Source organism: Amaranthus tricolor, chromosome 1 (assembly GCF_026212465.1).
Source record: "Amaranthus tricolor cultivar Red isolate AtriRed21 chromosome 1, ASM2621246v1, whole genome shotgun sequence".
Classification (NCBI taxonomy): domain Eukaryota; kingdom Viridiplantae; phylum Streptophyta; class Magnoliopsida; order Caryophyllales; family Amaranthaceae; genus Amaranthus; species Amaranthus tricolor.
The window spans coordinates 16,338,691-16,350,987 of NC_080047.1; the positions used below are offsets into that span (position 1 = coordinate 16,338,691).

The window sequence follows — 12,297 nt, forward strand, 5'->3', positions numbered from 1 at the left end:
TCATTATGTTGGGGGAAGACGTAAGTTGTATGCATGCAATTCGAACATGGATTTGAACCACTTTAAACGTTTTATATGTTCTAAGATTAGATTTGACCCTACTAGAAGTACAGTAAATATAAGCTTTAAATATGACATGAGTGGAGAATTGCTTGCCTTTCTTGTTGAGGATGATGAGGCTATAGATGGTATGTGGGAGCATTTAAAGTCCACCCAAATTCCCTCTTTGGAGTTATACGTAGAAGAAGTACCCGTAGGGAATGTAGTTGCTTCTAATCCTACTCCTACCCCTATGCCTATATTAAATAAAGAAACTCCTAATCCTTTCGTTCCTTCCGCATCTTCTACTTTTTCTCAACCCCCTACGAATCAAGTTCCAATTGATTCAATGTTTAACTTTGGAGAAATTGCTGAGATGAGACCTTGGGATGATGGAAATGAGAGTAATGAGCTCATTGACGATCCTTCTGAGGACGATGTGGATGTCGATGAGGATGCGCTAGCAAATGACATGACCCTAGGCAACATTCCTATAATCATTCCTCCTACACCTTATGCTCTATGTCCACCTTTAGACGAGTATGAGGAGGACAACTCATGGAGGACTTGGGCTTGTGATACCACATACACCGAAGACGGAGAGTTTAAGAAGGGTATGATATTTGATAGCAAGGAAGCGTTGTTGGAAGCTATCAGAGTGTATCATATTCGCAGAAATGTGGAGTACAGAACGGAGACCTCGAACCAAACCGTCCTTACCTTGAAGTGTAAGCGGGGTTGTTCGTGGAGACTTACACTAGTGGAAAAAACCTCATTTGCTGCGGTTTTTTTTGCCATTATTTGCTGCGGTTATGGCCCCCAGCAATAGTGATAGCAGCAAATGTCCTACTTTAAAAGCTGCGGTTCAAAACCGCAGCAAATAAGGGCATTATTTGCTGCGGTCAGGGGCAAAAACCGCAACAAATAAGTAGGGTTATTTGCTGCGGTCAGGGGCAAGAACCGCAACAAATAAGGGGGGTTATTTGCTGCGGTCAGTGGCAAAACCGCAGCAAATAACTCTTTTTTTTTTTATCTTTTTCCGTTTTATCCTTATAATAAAGCAATAATAATACAATGTAATAACAGTGATTAATCCAATGATAATCACAGATAATCAACATTAATCTCTTTGTAATAATAAACTCTCGCTCGTATATATAATATAATATAATATTATGTACGTACATACATATATATATATATATATATATATATATATATATATATATATATATATATATATATATATATATATATATATATATATATATATATATATATATATATATATATATATATATATATATATATATATATATATATATATATATATATAGATTTTGGATCAAATGAGAAGGGGTATGAAAATGAGAAGGGTGAGAAGTAATCTAAACCATTCATTTTTTTGATCAACGGACAGATTTAATTAGCATTTTTTCATAGTTGCACGCGGTTCAATTTGGATTTTTCATGTAATTTGAACCGGTTTTTTATTGATTAACCGGTTCAATATATAAAGAATTTTTTTTTTTCTCTCTCCTACTTTACTTTCTCGACATTTTCTTTGCGTTCCATCCTCAAGAATTTTCGTCTTCCTCCCGTTCATTTTTCTTGGATTTTATTTGTTCTTCAATCGTTTGAATCTCAACCGTTCCATCCTGCTTTACTTTCGTTTGAATCTCGACATTTTCATTGTTCTTCAATCGTTCTTGGATTTTATTTCAGGTATTTCAGTTCTTGATTTAAGGGTTTATTTTCTTCGATTTTTGGTGTTTATTTGTATATTACTCTGGTATTTGATATTTAGGGTTAATTTCTGTTGATATTATTTGATATTACTCTGCTTTACTTCGATTTTCATCTTGTTCTGCGACTTTTCATTTTCATTCGATTTTTAGGGTTAATTTCTTCATCTTGTTCTGCGACTTTACTTCGATGTTTTGATTTTTTTAGTCTCGACATTTTGATATTATTTTTGGTTTAATTCTGGTTTTTTAAATCGTCGATTATCACTTTTTTTTTTAGTTGTCATGGCAAAAACAAGAGGTTCGTCAACTTCGAAGTCAGGTCATCAACGAGGTCGCAGTATTCCAGTTGATATTCCCTCCACTTCTAATTTACATTTGAATTCCAACACAAGAAAGAGAAGAGCTGAGGAAACTGACAATGTACAACAAAGGTCTGTAAGGTATGTTGAATTCCAAAATTGTAATTCCAACAAAGTATTCCAGGTCATCAACATTGTAATTATTCATAGTCATAGTATCCTTTATTGATAACATAGTATCTTTTTCTAAGAACATTGTATATTTTTTTTGTTGTTGCAGGTTGAGATCTACATTCCAGACAAAAAGTAGACCTTCTCAATTGATCAAATTGATGAAGGGATTCACTGAGAAACAAAAAATCTCAGTGAGAGAGATTGGTTTTGGTGGCCTTCTTGATTTAAAGTTATGTAGAAATCCATCTGCAATGCTTGGTTGGCTTGTAGATTGTTTTGATCCCGGTAGTTGTATGTTTTTTATAGACTCTTTCAAGTGCTTTCCCATTTCTGAATATGATGTATATGATGTTTTTTGTCTACCTCTGAACCCAAACAATGATGTAGATATAGTTTCAAGGTGTGCGAACAAGTATAATCCTGATTTTCCCTTGAAACAAGAATTTAGATCCTTTTTTGGTTATGAAGATACAAATGCAGCAATTCCTTTAGAATTGCTTGAACGAATGATCCCTAGGATGATTGATGGTGGGGATGAGTTCAAGCAACTTTTTGTGTTGCATGCTATTTCTTCTTTCTTAGCCCCAACCCAAAACAGAACAATAGACCTTAAGATTGTAAAGTCCATAATAGATTCGAATAAGATTAGTTCTTTTAATTGGTGTAAGTATGTGCTTGATCAGTTTTGTGACTCTGTTGTTAGATATCGTAAAGGAAAGGTGCAATTTTTTTCTGGATGCATTGTTTTGTTGGAAATAATTTATTTTCATCGTTTGAAATTCAAGAATATCTCTTTGCCATCCTCTTTACCCCTTATCTCTCATTGGACTGATAAGGATGTGTCAAAAAGAATTAAGGAGGAAACATCTGCTAATCATTTTGGCAGTGGTTTAATTTTGAGTACATATCCCGTGAGTCAGACGATGGTTTTTGAGTATGGTCAAGCTGTTGGGTTAAAGGTGAACAACGTTGATATTGGTCAACCAAGTGTAAATGCAGAACCCTTCAGAGATCAAACAGTGCAAGACGAAGATAAAATTGAGTTTCACTTGCCGTTAAATGCAATGCGTAATTCTGAAATACGCCAAGTAGCTGAGGATGTAAGTATGATCTTACTTATTTATGTATAACAAACATTTTAATGATAACACAGTAGCATTCTCCTGTATCTTTAAGTATGATCAAACACAGTAGCATTTTAATCACAAACATTTTAAGTATGATAACAAAGTAGCATTCTCCTGTATCTTTAAGTATGATCAAACACAGTAGCATTTTAATGATAACATTTTAATGATATGCACAGTAGCATTTTAAGTATGTAAGTGTAAGTATGATCAAACAGTAGCATTCTCCTGTATAACAAACATTTTTCAAATTTTCAAAATAGAACACAGTAGCTATACATTGTCATAGTAACTTTTAATCACAACATAGTATCTTTTTCTAAGAACATAGTAGCATTCACCTTGGCAAAAAATATTTTTCAAAATTTCAAAACAGAACACAGTAGCTATACACAGTCATAGTAACTTTTAATGATAACATAGTATCTTTTTCTAAGAACATAGTAGCATTCACTTTTGGAAAATAATCATAACATAGTATTTTAAGAACATAGTTACTTTTAATTTGAACAACATTTAACTTTATCTTTACTTATTTTTGTAGGAAATATGTGAGTTGCTGATGCTGATGAGGAGAGACACTCAAGTTGTCTCCGAGTTTTACATGCAGAAAATTAAGTTGTTTTTAGAACAAAAACGTTCATTTTCTTCTCCTCCTGTCCCTTTTCCTGATGTTCCTTCTACCTCATCCACACCTTTTTCTGAAACCCAAAGTTTTTTCATGAATCCTACCGTGCTCAATACTATCGATGAGATAGTTGACACGGTTAAATGGGTTACCTCTATTCCCAGGATGGTGAATGAGGTTTTTGTTGCTGATGAGGGTGATGTAGATGTAGATGTAGTGGATGAGGTTGAATTGGATCAAGTTGTAAATAATGTTGTAAATAATGTTGCTGATGAGGGTGATGATGATGTTGTAAATAATATCACTGTTTTTGAAAGCCATGGTTATGAGAATGTATTAATACATGGCAGGGCTAAGTGTTCCATTCCTTTCAGAGGTGTGAATGATAAATTTACATATGTTTCACATCTGCTGAAGTCAAACAAAAAATATATGAGACAACTTGGTTCGTTACTTCAAGAAACAGTTGACTATTGTTTTGTTTCTGATCAATGTTTTGACAATAGGTGAGTCTTTTTTTTTGGTTTTTCTTTTTATGTGATTTTTGTTTTTTATTATACTTATTTAATTCCTTTTTATTTGACAGTGAATTGCTCATTAATTATGAGGACAATTTGAGGATTCAAAGGGAAGAGTTTTATACTCTTGGGGATCCCTCAAAGTGTACTCATGTTTCTGTTGTGGATTGTTGGTGTTTATTGCTCAATGAAAATGAAAAGAACAAGCAATCTTCAAAAAAGTTCTTCTTTAGTGCTAGTTCTAGTGTACGTTTTTTGTCATTTTTATTCTAAATTACTTTTCTTTTATTTTGAATTATTTTTAGTTATTTCATTGTTTTTTTTTTACAGCTTGCTTTGTTGGATTTTAATAATAATGGTGGTTCTGAACAAATTGATTTAATTTGTGATTCTTGGGTCAAATGGGTGGATTTCAACCAAGTTGATTTGACTAAGTTTGATCTGGTAAGATATTTTTTTAATGATTGATTGGCTTATATAGTCACTATTTTAGTTGTTATAGCTACTAATAGGTAGTTAGTACTTGTGCAGTCACTTTTTTTTAGATATATTTATTGATTCAGTGATATATAATATACAGATTGTTGTCCCGATATTGAAAGGCAGTCAGTACTTCTTACTTCTTCTGAATATGAAGTTAAGAATGGTTCAATGGATAGACAATGTGAACCATACTGCTGTTTCAGAAGAAGAAATTAGAAAGCTCGGTGACACTATGGTATGTGTAGCATTTTATTATCCTGAAAAACCTTTTGCCTATGTTGCTAAGATTATGAAATATTTATTAATAAATATTTAAATGAAACTTTTGTAGAAAGATTTGTTGTCAACAATTTTTGATGATAAGATGCAAGCTACTCATGTTATTCCATTATGGAAAATGGAACGAGTTCCCACCGATTGGAAAATGACTGCTAGGACAAACATTGAAAGTGATGTATTTATGATGATGAGCATGCTGTTTTTCGAGGGAACAGTTGATTTCCAGTGTCCAATATTGAATGCAGTTACGATTTTTCTTCTTAATATTATTTTTAAATGTATTTTTTTTGAATGACATTCTAATTAAAAGATTCAAACTAAATGTATTTTCTTTTTATGTAGGCTCCATTGAGACATGTGGCAAGAGTTAAGATTGCCGGATCTTTATTGTTATCTGATTTGAACAAACAAAGATCCAAAGTTTTAGAAGAGCTGTCCAATTTTAAAGATAAAAGACGCTCCATTGCCAAACAAGTTTCTATCAGAAGATTAAAGATTCGTTAATGTGAAGTACAAGATGAAGTTGTGAATTTTTAAGTTGTACAAACATTTGATGGAACATAGTAGATAATCAGGCACTTAGGCTTAGGCTTTAGGTTGTACAAGATGAAGTACAAGGCTGATATTTTTGCAACAAAGTTTTTTCAAAATTACAAAACAGAAGACAGTAGCTATACATTGTCATAGTAACTTTTAATCACAACATAGTATCTTTTCTTAAGAACATAGTATCATTCACTTTTGCAACAAAAGTTTTTTCAAAATTACAAAGGAGTTGTAATTACAAAGTGGTATGCTATGTTGTTGGTGCTAACCGCCCCCCTGTATGGTAAACTAAGGAGTTTTCTTGGTTAGACTCAATTCATAAGAGGAACAAGAGAGAGCATGTAGTATGACCGGAATTCTATTTGATAAAGAAGCATTCGTTATCAAACCGTTGGATGCAAAGATGTCATATAAAAAAAATAGATGAACCACAATGCCTATTTGGTAACTCAGCATGTCGAGTATGATTGGCTCCCGTTATGGTGCTCCAAATGTAAACAATTTGGGCACATGTCGGAGTGGGTGAGAAAAAATAAAGGTTTATCAATTGACCAGAAAACCGCCATGTTTAATGGGCAAATTTAGCAGCATGTAGGAATCCTAAAATTGCAGTAACAGCTGATGTTCCTAAACCTTGTGCATCCACTAGTAAGGAGGATGCTATGAATCCAGCAGAACATCCGTGTGCATAACCAGTCAAATGTACAGAAGACAGTAGCTATACATTGTCATAGTAACTTTTAATCACAACATAGTATCTTTTCTTAAGAACATAGTATCATTCACTTTTGCAACAAAAGTTTTTTCAAAATTACAAAACAGAAGACAGTAGCTATACATTGTCATAGTAACTTTTAATAACAACATAGTATCTTTTCCTAAGAACATAGTAGCATTCATTTTTGCAACAATCCACGAATAGTTTGATTATGTTCTTGTTGGTAAATGAGGATGGTTTCAGGCCGGTAAAGTCGAAGTGGGTGAGAAAAAATAAAGGTTTATCAATTGACCAGAAAACCGCCATGTTTAATGGGCAAATTTAGCAGCATGTAGGAATCCTAAAATTGCAGTAACAGCTGATGTTCCTGAACCTTGTGCATCCACTAGTAAGGAGGATGCTATGAATCCAGCAGAACATCCGTGTGCTCCAATTGGGGAGATTTCACAATACCAGTGTAATCCTCTAATGACTAGTAATGGCTTTGAGGCACTACTAACTATAGATGATTGTGATGAGCACAGAACAGTGTTGAAGGAAAATAGTAGTAATGAGGCAAGTAAGGTGCATAACAAAGGAGGGGGGAATGGAGTGGATGTGCATAACCAGTCAAATGTACAGAAGACAGTAGCTATACATTGTCATAGTAACTTTTAATAACAACATAGTATCTTTTCCTAAGAACATAGTAGCATTCATTTTTGCAACAAAAGATTTTTCAAAATTACAAAACAAAAGACAGTAGCTATCCATAGTCATCTTAATATAATCTCTTCATCTATCTGTTCTTCAGCATCAATTTTCCTGCATAATAAAAATTTTGCACTTTCATTTACATAATCAAATTATTAAATAAGGATACAATAAAATATAAGCAAATTATATATTTTATACCTTCAGTGGGGTATCTTTTGTTGATGGGCAATTTCGACTATCATGATAATCAAATTTACCACAAGTTTTGCACTTTCTTTTGGGCTTCTTGCTTTGCTCAATAGTTTGTTCCTTTTCCCCAATTATTCTTTGCCTTTTTCCTTTGTTCTTTGATTGGATTGGGTTTTGTATTTCCATTGTCGAAGATGAACTTGTGCCTACTAACAATTCGATTTGTTGCTCTTTAGTAATGTCCACCCTCACATCATCACTTTCCTCCAATTTTCTACTAATATCTTTTAGGTTTTGTAAAAGTGATTGTAAATCACTCTCACTCCGTTGAGCTAAACCTACACAATTGAATATTTCACACCAAACTTCCCCCAACAACTTCCCCACGTTGTTACACTTTTTGCTCTCTTCAATCAGATTCCCATGCAAATCAAAAATAGGCTTCTTTAATGCTAGCTTCGTCCAACGATCTAAAACATATTGCTGTGGTATTTGTGTTATTTGTCTTGCACTCATAACACAAATCGCATGGGAACATAATATTCCTATCCGTTTAAATAACTTGCAATCACAATCTACCTTCAACTCGTCAATTGAACTTCCCAGTATAAATTTCACCTTGTACATCTTACTTACCGTTGAGTCCAAAACAGTTATACTTTCCACACTTTCAATCTTTTCAATACTTTGAATATAAGTTTTGAAACAAGACTTATAAACTTCATTTTGAAAAAGAAAAAATATTTTTCTAGTATAGACTTCACCGGCATGTTTTTCAATCGGCAATGGTGTTTTATATTGTGGGTTTGTGTGAAGTGATTCAGCATTGAGCTTATCTTGTTTGTACCTCTGTGCATCCATTGCACTTTCATAACTCATATAAAATTCAACAAGTGTCATGTGCGGGTTTGAAAAATGGTTGAAGAAACTATTAACACTTTCCGATCGGGATGTAGTTCTCAAAATCCCCCCCAATGGGATATCCCTAAAATATGCGGGTATCCATTGATCTCGTATACTAAATATACTAGTAAACCATTTATCTGTTTGAAGATTGTATTTGGTCATAATTCCCTCCCATTTTTCCTCAAATTCATCTTCTTCTTGATCAATATTCCACACACACCCATTTAATTCTTTCAAAAAATCTTCATTTTTGTTCAATTTCGGTCCAACTTTATCAGTCACTTTACTCATGATGTGCCACATGCAAAGTTTGTGTATTGTGTGTGGAAATACATTTTTAATCGCAATTTTCATTGCAGGGTCTTGATCAGTTATCAAATATGTTGGCATACACTCCCCCATACAATGTAAAAAAGTTCTAAATAACCACTCAAAAGATTCACTATCTTCCTTAGCTAATAAACCTATACCAAATGTAATACAAGACTTATGATGATCTACACCAGTAAAAGGGGCTAAAACCATGCTATACTTATTGGTGTTATAAGTACAATCAAAAGTAACCATTTCTCCAAATAAACAATAATTCTTTCTACTTATCGCATCGGCCCAAAATAAACGTGATATGTGGTCCTCCTCATCTAAAGCATAATCAAAATAAAACCCCGTGTAAATATCTCTTTTTCTGATAAAATTCTCGATCAACATCTTCCCATCATCTCCTTTAATATATGCTTTCAAATCCCTATGGAAATTCTTAAAATCTTGCATTGTCACTCCCACATTCTCATAACCCCCGACATTTTCCTTAAACAATCTAAAGGATTTAACCGGTCCTATATTAACCCGTGCATTCTTAGATATGAAATTTTTGTGCAACAAAGTCATTTTCCTATTACCCAATAAAAATTGACGCGATGTAGGGTTAACTAGACAATGATTGTGCGCCTCTTCGAATTTTAAAACATGGTATGTTCTCTTCGCTATGTCATATTTCAAAATCAATCTAGCTTTACAACCAATTCTTTTGGTTGATCTCTTATAACGTGCAACAACATCTGCACTTTTCTTAGGTTTAGGTTTTATGATACCCTCCCTACTACAAACAAAATATTTTAAAAAAACAATACCCTTTTTTTTGTAGGTAGTAGATGAACGTATATCAAAACCGCAAATTTCAGCATATTTACCATAAAAATCTAAGGCTTTCTCTAAGTTTTCAAAAGCCATACCAACAAATGGCTTTTTATCAAACTCACAATGAGGAATCCACAGGGTTGAACCATTTGGGGTAACTTGTGTAATAGTTCTTGGAGTTTGAGTCCCTGTATAACAATCCAAAGTTTTTCCAAAATTAAAAAAGAAGGCAGTAGCTATACATCGTCATAGTAACTTTTAATCACAACATAGTATCTTTTTTTAAGAACATAGTAGCATTCACCTTGGCAACAAATATTTTTCAAAATTTCAAAACAGAACACAGTAGCTATACACAGTCATAGTAACTTTTAATGATAACATAGTATCTTTTTCTAAGAACATAGTAGCATTCACCTTGGCAACAAAGATTTTCAAAACTTTCAAAAGAGAAGACAGTAGCTATACATTGTCATAGTAACTTTTAATCACAACATAGTATCTTTTTCTAAGAACATAGTAGCATTCACCTTGGCAACAAATATTTTTCAAAATTTCAAAACAGAACACAGTAGCTATACACAGTCATAGTAACTTTTAATCACAACATAGTATCTTTTTCTAAGAACATAGTAGCATTCACCTTGGCAACAAAGATTTTCAATATTACAAAAAAACGAAATCAAAATATGCACAATCATAACTTAGTATTTTTTTTTTGAAGAACATAATAACATTACCTTCTGACAATTCTTTTTCATTGTTGGAAGTTTTTGGTGAATCTTCCACATTTAGCACTTTTTGTAAATCTTCCATAGTATCTCAATCTGAGTCTGTTAATCAAAATCAACAAGAAGATTCACATCAAGATCTGAGTCTGTAAATCAAAATCAACAAAGAAAAACGAAAATGAAAATCTGACTCTCAGTTTTGAAGATACTAAATCGAAAACGAAAATGAAAAACTAAGAAATCAATCAAAACAAATCTGAATTTGTAAAAGGTACACATAAGAAAACGAAAACAAGTAAAGATTTTTGACAGACTAAGTAATCAAGAGAAGAGGAAATTTTCGCAGAAGAAAACGAAAACTAAAAAATGAATCAAAACAAATCGAAAAATAAAAACTATAAAATGGTAAATTTCTAATTTGCATACCTTAATTCAATAGAAGAGGAAGATTTCGCAGAAGAAATCAAAGGTTTTTCGAAGGTTTTTCGAAGGTTTTGAAGGTTTTTCGAAGAGTATAGCTTGGAAGAGAGAAGGCGCTTGTGTTCTTCCGGCTTTTTTTTTTTTGCCCTATTTTTTCCGGCTTGATATCTAGACCATTAGATCTTTGAGAAATCGACGGCTCAAAATCCTTCTCACCCTTCTCATTTTCATACCCCTTCTCATTGGATCCCTCCCCTATATATATATATATATATATATATATATATATATATATATATATATATATATATATATATATATATATACATTAAAGTATAAAAAATAATCTATACTAATTACAATTTATCAAGGACAAATATTAGCAAGATACGCGGCAATCTTGTCTTTTAATTCGCGCATCTCTTCACTTCTCAAAGGGCGTGTTTCCCTCGGAATGTCGTTTAAAACCTATATATACTATTAAAATAAAAGATTAATATAGAAATAAACATTAGATTTTACCAATAATATATTTAATTAAGAACGTAACAAATACTTACGGCATCTATATTTTCGACTCCAAAGTCCTTCACGGAATTTATAATATCGTCCATATACTTCAGCGCGTAGTAGCCGCAGTCAACGGAAGAAGAAGGTTGTTGAAAGCACTAAGAGAAAATAGATGTTAGTGTCAAAAACGGTTAAAAACGCATAAAATCGCAACTTAACTTCTAATTTCTAGCATATGGCTATTATTTTCAATTCTAACCATTTCAACACAATAATATATGCCAAATAGTGTTGTGTGCCAAGTTTCGTGCATAACAAACAAAGTTTGAGCTACTTTACGCGCGAAATTGACAAAAACGCTTAAAAACCCTTAAAATCGCAACTTAACTTCTAATTTCTATCATATGACTATTATTTTCAATTCTAACCATTTCAACACAATAATATATGCCAAATAGTGTTGTGTGCCAAGTTTCGTGCATAACAAACAAAGTTTGAGCTACTTTACGCGCGAAATTGACAAAAGCGCTTCAAAACCTTTAAAATCGCAACTTAACTTCTATTTTCTAGCATATGACTATTATTTTCAATTCTAACCATTTCAACACAATAATATATGCCAAATAGTGTTGTGTGCCAAATTTCGTGCATAACAAACCATGTTTGACCTACTTTACGCGCGAAATTGACACAGCAGCAAACTAGTGACCAGACCACCTTGCACGACACGTGGAGACCAAACCTATGCATCCAGGACCTAGGCTAAAGTGGAAATGAAATCTTGGTACTTGGATCTAGCTATCAAGGTCCTAAAACCATTCTAACAATCCCCGTGGACTCCTAGAAGCTGAGCTGAAGGAGGGCTGCTCGACGCACAACATTAATCCTTACATAACCAAGGCCTTAATCAGCCCCGGTTTCGCATCAAAACCAAGTTTGAGTACTTTACGCGCGAAATTGAAAAAAACGCTTTAAAACCCATAAAATCGCAACTTAACTTCTAATTTCTAGCATATGGCTATTATTTTCAATTCTAACCATTTCAACACAATAATATATGCCAAATAGTGTTGTGTGCCAAGTTTCGTGCATAACAAACAAAGTTTGAGCTAATTTACGCGCGAAATTGACAAAAACGCTTAAAAACCC

At 33.0% G+C, this 12,297-nt stretch overlaps 3 protein-coding genes across 4 annotated transcripts; 1 reads left to right on the forward strand and 2 right to left on the reverse strand.

Annotated features, from left to right (window-relative positions):
* Window positions 1–1,401: 1,401 nt before the first annotated feature.
* LOC130806146 (uncharacterized) lies at window positions 1,402–5,515 on the forward strand. Of its 2 annotated transcripts, XR_009040265.1 has the most exons (4): window positions 1,402–2,227; window positions 2,367–3,360; window positions 3,932–5,251; window positions 5,348–5,515. XR_009040265.1 is itself a non-coding variant. In XM_057671103.1 (3 exons), the coding sequence occupies exons 1-3, from the start codon at window positions 2,070–2,072 to the stop codon at window positions 4,523–4,525; spliced, it is 1,746 nt and encodes a 581-aa protein (XP_057527086.1). In that variant the 5' UTR covers window positions 1,402–2,069; the 3' UTR covers window positions 4,526–5,515. The 2 variants fall into 2 exon arrangements, 1 of the variants encoding a protein (XP_057527086.1); XM_057671103.1 differs by having other exon boundaries at window positions 3,932–5,515.
* A 1,477-nt stretch (window positions 5,516–6,992) lies between these two features.
* On the reverse strand, window positions 6,993–8,029 carry LOC130806156 (uncharacterized). The gene is made up of 2 exons (XM_057671113.1): window positions 7,454–8,029; window positions 6,993–7,363 (listed from the first exon to the last, which is right to left on the reverse strand). The coding sequence occupies exons 1-2, from the start codon at window positions 7,958–7,960 to the stop codon at window positions 7,355–7,357; spliced, it is 516 nt and encodes a 171-aa protein (XP_057527096.1). The 5' UTR covers window positions 7,961–8,029; the 3' UTR covers window positions 6,993–7,354.
* LOC130801175 (protein FAR1-RELATED SEQUENCE 5-like) lies at window positions 7,990–10,813 on the reverse strand. Its single transcript, XM_057664993.1, has 4 exons — window positions 10,228–10,813; window positions 8,684–9,675; window positions 8,081–8,293; window positions 7,990–8,019 (listed from the first exon to the last, which is right to left on the reverse strand). The coding sequence occupies exons 1-4, from the start codon at window positions 10,301–10,303 to the stop codon at window positions 7,990–7,992; spliced, it is 1,311 nt and encodes a 436-aa protein (XP_057520976.1). The 5' UTR covers window positions 10,304–10,813.
* Window positions 10,814–12,297: the final 1,484 nt, after the last annotated feature.

Coding starts and splice junctions, on each gene's coding strand:
- LOC130806146 (XM_057671103.1), top strand. CDS start 2,070: ATGGCAAAAACAAGAGGTTCGTCAACTTCGAAGTCAGGTCATCAACGA. Junction 2,228..2,366: donor GTACAACAAAGGTCTGTAAG/GTATGTTGAATT, acceptor TTGTTGTTGCAG/GTTGAGATCTACATTCCAGA. Junction 3,361..3,931: donor TACGCCAAGTAGCTGAGGAT/GTAAGTATGATC, acceptor TTATTTTTGTAG/GAAATATGTGAGTTGCTGAT.
- LOC130806156 (XM_057671113.1), bottom strand. CDS start 7,960: ATGAGTGCAAGACAAATAACACAAATACCACAGCAATATGTTTTAGAT.
- LOC130801175 (XM_057664993.1), bottom strand. CDS start 10,303: ATGGAAGATTTACAAAAAGTGCTAAATGTGGAAGATTCACCAAAAACT. Junction 9,676..10,227: donor TGAAAAAGAATTGTCAGAAG/GTAATGTTATTA, acceptor ATTGTTATACAG/GGACTCAAACTCCAAGAACT. Junction 8,020..8,080: donor TAACTGTTTTGGACTCAACG/GTAAGTAAGATG, acceptor AGTTGAAGGTAG/ATTGTGATTGCAAGTTATTT.